Here is a 3,165-nt window from a genome sequence, read left to right on the forward strand (position 1 = left end):
AGGGCACAGGGCTCGCTGAGCACGGAGAAGAGAAGGCTTTGGTGGGAGACCTAAAATCATCTCTGCAGTAGCTATGGTCATTCAACTGCCTCGGGTCACTCTGTCCAGCCCCAGAGAGGCACAGAAGTTCAGAAAGCAGATGGTCACACTGAGCATGGCTAAGCATATTCGAAGCAAGCCTGTGTTAACAATCACGGCAGAACCACCTCTAATGACCTCCTCCCAGACCCACCCCTGAGCAACATCTCTCTTCCTGGGCACCTTGGCAAAGTGTCTGCAGGGGAAAGGACGAGGCAAAGGCATGGGCTGGCATGCAGCAGAACTTTAATGAGGCAAGAGGGAAATGAGGTCAAGACGGGTGCAGGTCCCCGTGCAGGGAGCACCAGGGGCATATATGAATCGGCGCCCCATGGCTGTGGCAGAGGTCCCGCCAGGTCTCCATCTGCCTGCCCCAGAGACAGAGCAGGGCCAGCAGTTCTGCCCTAGGCTGGCTTTGTGGGGCTCACAGCCCACGGGAGTGCAACAGAACAAGGACACAGGAGGGAAAGGAGAGAGTGGAAGGGGGAAAGGCAGGCATGGGCCATGCTTTCGGATAGCCCAGGCTGGCCCCGTCCTTTTGCAAGGGGTGCTGGCGTTGCTCAGTTCCTCAGGAAACAAGTCGATGCTCTGTCCCCAGTCCGGTACCATCTTGTGGGTCCCTGGGGGCCTTCCCCAGGGCCATCGCCAGCAGCTTTAGCAGGGGAGGCACCGGCTGCCACAGTAGCGGCTGCCGAAGCCCGAGAGGCCAAAGCCCCCGGAGGAGATGGGCACTCCCTGAGAGCTGAGGATGCTGCCAACGGCAGCGGAGGTGGAGGATCCCACGGCGGTGCTCTGCGGGAAGGAGCTGAGGATGGGTCCGGGCAGGGTCACCACCACGGGGGAGGGCTGGATGACGACGGTGGAGTCCTGGCACTGCCTGACACAGGGCTCATTGCAGCTGTTGGCCAGCGGGGTGGGGCCGCAGGGCTGGCAGGGCAGGCACGGGTTGTAGCAGGACATGTCTTGGGGCTGGAGGTGCACCTGGAAGAGAGGGCAGGGGGAAGCAGGGCAGGGGCGATGGGTGAGGAGCAGCCTGTCACCCCACCGCGAGGGAGAAAAACCATGAGCTGGAGACAAGAGCTAGAGGCATTTTAGGGAGGCTCACGGGCTTCACCTTCCCCTCAGCCCAAAACAGCCCTGCCAAGAGCATTCAAGCTCATCGAGGTCCCCGTCTAGCCCATCGCCCACTTCAGCCAAGCATCAGCCTCTCTCCATGCCACACCTTCTCTTCCCTTCCCTCTCCCATCATAGGTAGCCCCACGACCCAGTGTAGGACAAACGGCAGGTACACACTGAGAAAACCCAAAGGAAAATGCAGAGGAGGAAGAGAAAGGGCTTCAGACTCACCTTCTTCCCAAGGAGATGGAGGTGAGAAGAGTGGATGAGAGAGTGAGGAGAAGGGCCCGCTTTTATACTGCTCCTGCACCGCCCCAGGCCCACAGTCACTGCACGCGGGCAGTAATTTTCCAACAGACTCACCTCCCAAGCAAAATAGCCTACCTAATGCCACAGGTTGTGGTTTGGTTTCCATCGGTGCTGCCATTTCATTTCCTCATTGCTGACATGCTTGGTGTGCCATGCAGGCTCCTTTCATGTGCTGGGATGAGAGGCCCAAGGATACCCCGGGCAGGGTCATGTCTAACTGCTGGACAGGTCCACCTGGCATTGAATCAGGCAAAGCATGTGGAGGGCAACAAGAAGGTCTTCTTCCACGTAGGTCAGCAGCAAAAGCAAGCCTTGGTCAAAGGCAGCCCCAACCCTGAAGGGGGCAGCTTCCCTGGGGACAGGGCTTACAGCAAAGGTGGAGGTAACTCCAAGGTTTCCTTGCCTTGGTCTTGCTCTGGCAGGGTTTGCCGTCAAGAGATCGCTCTCCTGACATTCCTAGGAATATCTGGAACAGGAAAGACCTGCAGCAGTGGAGGATCGGGTCTGGGAGCATTTAAACCGATTGGACTGCCATGACTGCAAGCGACCTGCTGGGAGGCACCCGAGGGAGTCGGTTGGTGTCACTACAAGGTCGCTCTCAAGTCCCTTTGAAAGTCACAGCAGTCAGGGAATGCATCTGAGGACTGGAGGGAAGCCAGTGAGACTCTTACCAATGGGTAAAAGAGCTGACGGGAGGGAGTCAAGAACGTAGAGCCAGACTCTTCCGAGTCCTATCCAGTGAAGGAACAAGAGGTAACGGGCACATATTGAAATAGGGGAAATTCCAGGAAAACAGAAGAAACCACATTGTTAGTGTGAGCATGGTCAAGCACCGGCTGGGGGTGCCCGGATAAATTGTGGCTTCTCCATCCTTGTAGATATTCAGAGCTTGACAGGACTTGGCCCTAAGAACCTTCCAAAGGCTGACCGTGCTTTGAGCAGGGGCGGTTGGACTAGACGATCTCCAGAGGTCCCTTCCAACCTCAAGGATCCTGTGATTCTGTCATGGGCAAAAGAGAGGTGATGCACAGCTGCCACTGACAAGGATAAATTGCTTAGGAACATTGGAATCAAGGGCAGCCTTGGCTGTCACACCTGAGAAGCAGCGGAGTTCACGATGTGAACACAGGAAGGAAAGCCAGTAGCAGAGTGCTGTCCCTGGCTTTCAGGCATGCCAAATTGGGCCTAGTCAGGCAGCTGGTAGGTAGAATGCCATGGAGGCAGCTGTGAAGGGCAAAGGAGCTCAGAAAAGCTGGCAGCGCCTTAGGCACCTCATGGTCCAAGAGCAAGAAGGGTCCAGCCCGATACTCAGGAAAACAAATTCAATGTCTCAGCAGATCACCTTTGCCTAAGGTGGGACTCAAGGTGGGGAAGCAATGTCAAAAGGCAGCATCCTGGAGGTGGAAGGAGGAACGAGCTGCAAAGGAGGAATTTGGAAATAATTCCTAGGCATGTTGGGATGCTGTTAGGAAAGCCAACTCAGCCTGCATTGAGTCTTGCAAGGGGCATGAAGAGCAACAGGCAACAACCATCAAGAGCAACACAGAATCATAGAATCCTAGAATCGTTTAGGTTGAAAAAGACCTTTAAGATCATCGAGTCCAACCGTTAACCTAGCACTGCCAAGTCCACCACTAAACCATGTCCCTTAGCACTATATCT

At 55.8% G+C, this 3,165-nt stretch overlaps 1 protein-coding gene across 1 annotated transcript; it reads right to left on the bottom strand.

Annotated features, from left to right (window-relative positions):
* Positions 1-732: 732 nt before the first annotated feature.
* LOC309599834 (feather keratin Cos1-2-like) lies at positions 733-1,038 on the bottom strand (the record flags this gene model as incomplete). Its single annotated transcript, XM_082331673.1, has 1 exon — positions 733-1,038. One exon carries the CDS (start codon positions 1,036-1,038, stop codon positions 733-735), a length of 306 nt encoding a protein of 101 aa, XP_082187799.1.
* Between the last annotated feature and the right edge of the window lie 2,127 nt (positions 1,039-3,165).

Source organism: Platalea leucorodia (assembly GCF_965183815.1).
Source record: "Platalea leucorodia genome assembly, chromosome: 22".
In the NCBI taxonomy this organism is placed as follows: domain Eukaryota; kingdom Metazoa; phylum Chordata; class Aves; order Pelecaniformes; family Threskiornithidae; genus Platalea; species Platalea leucorodia.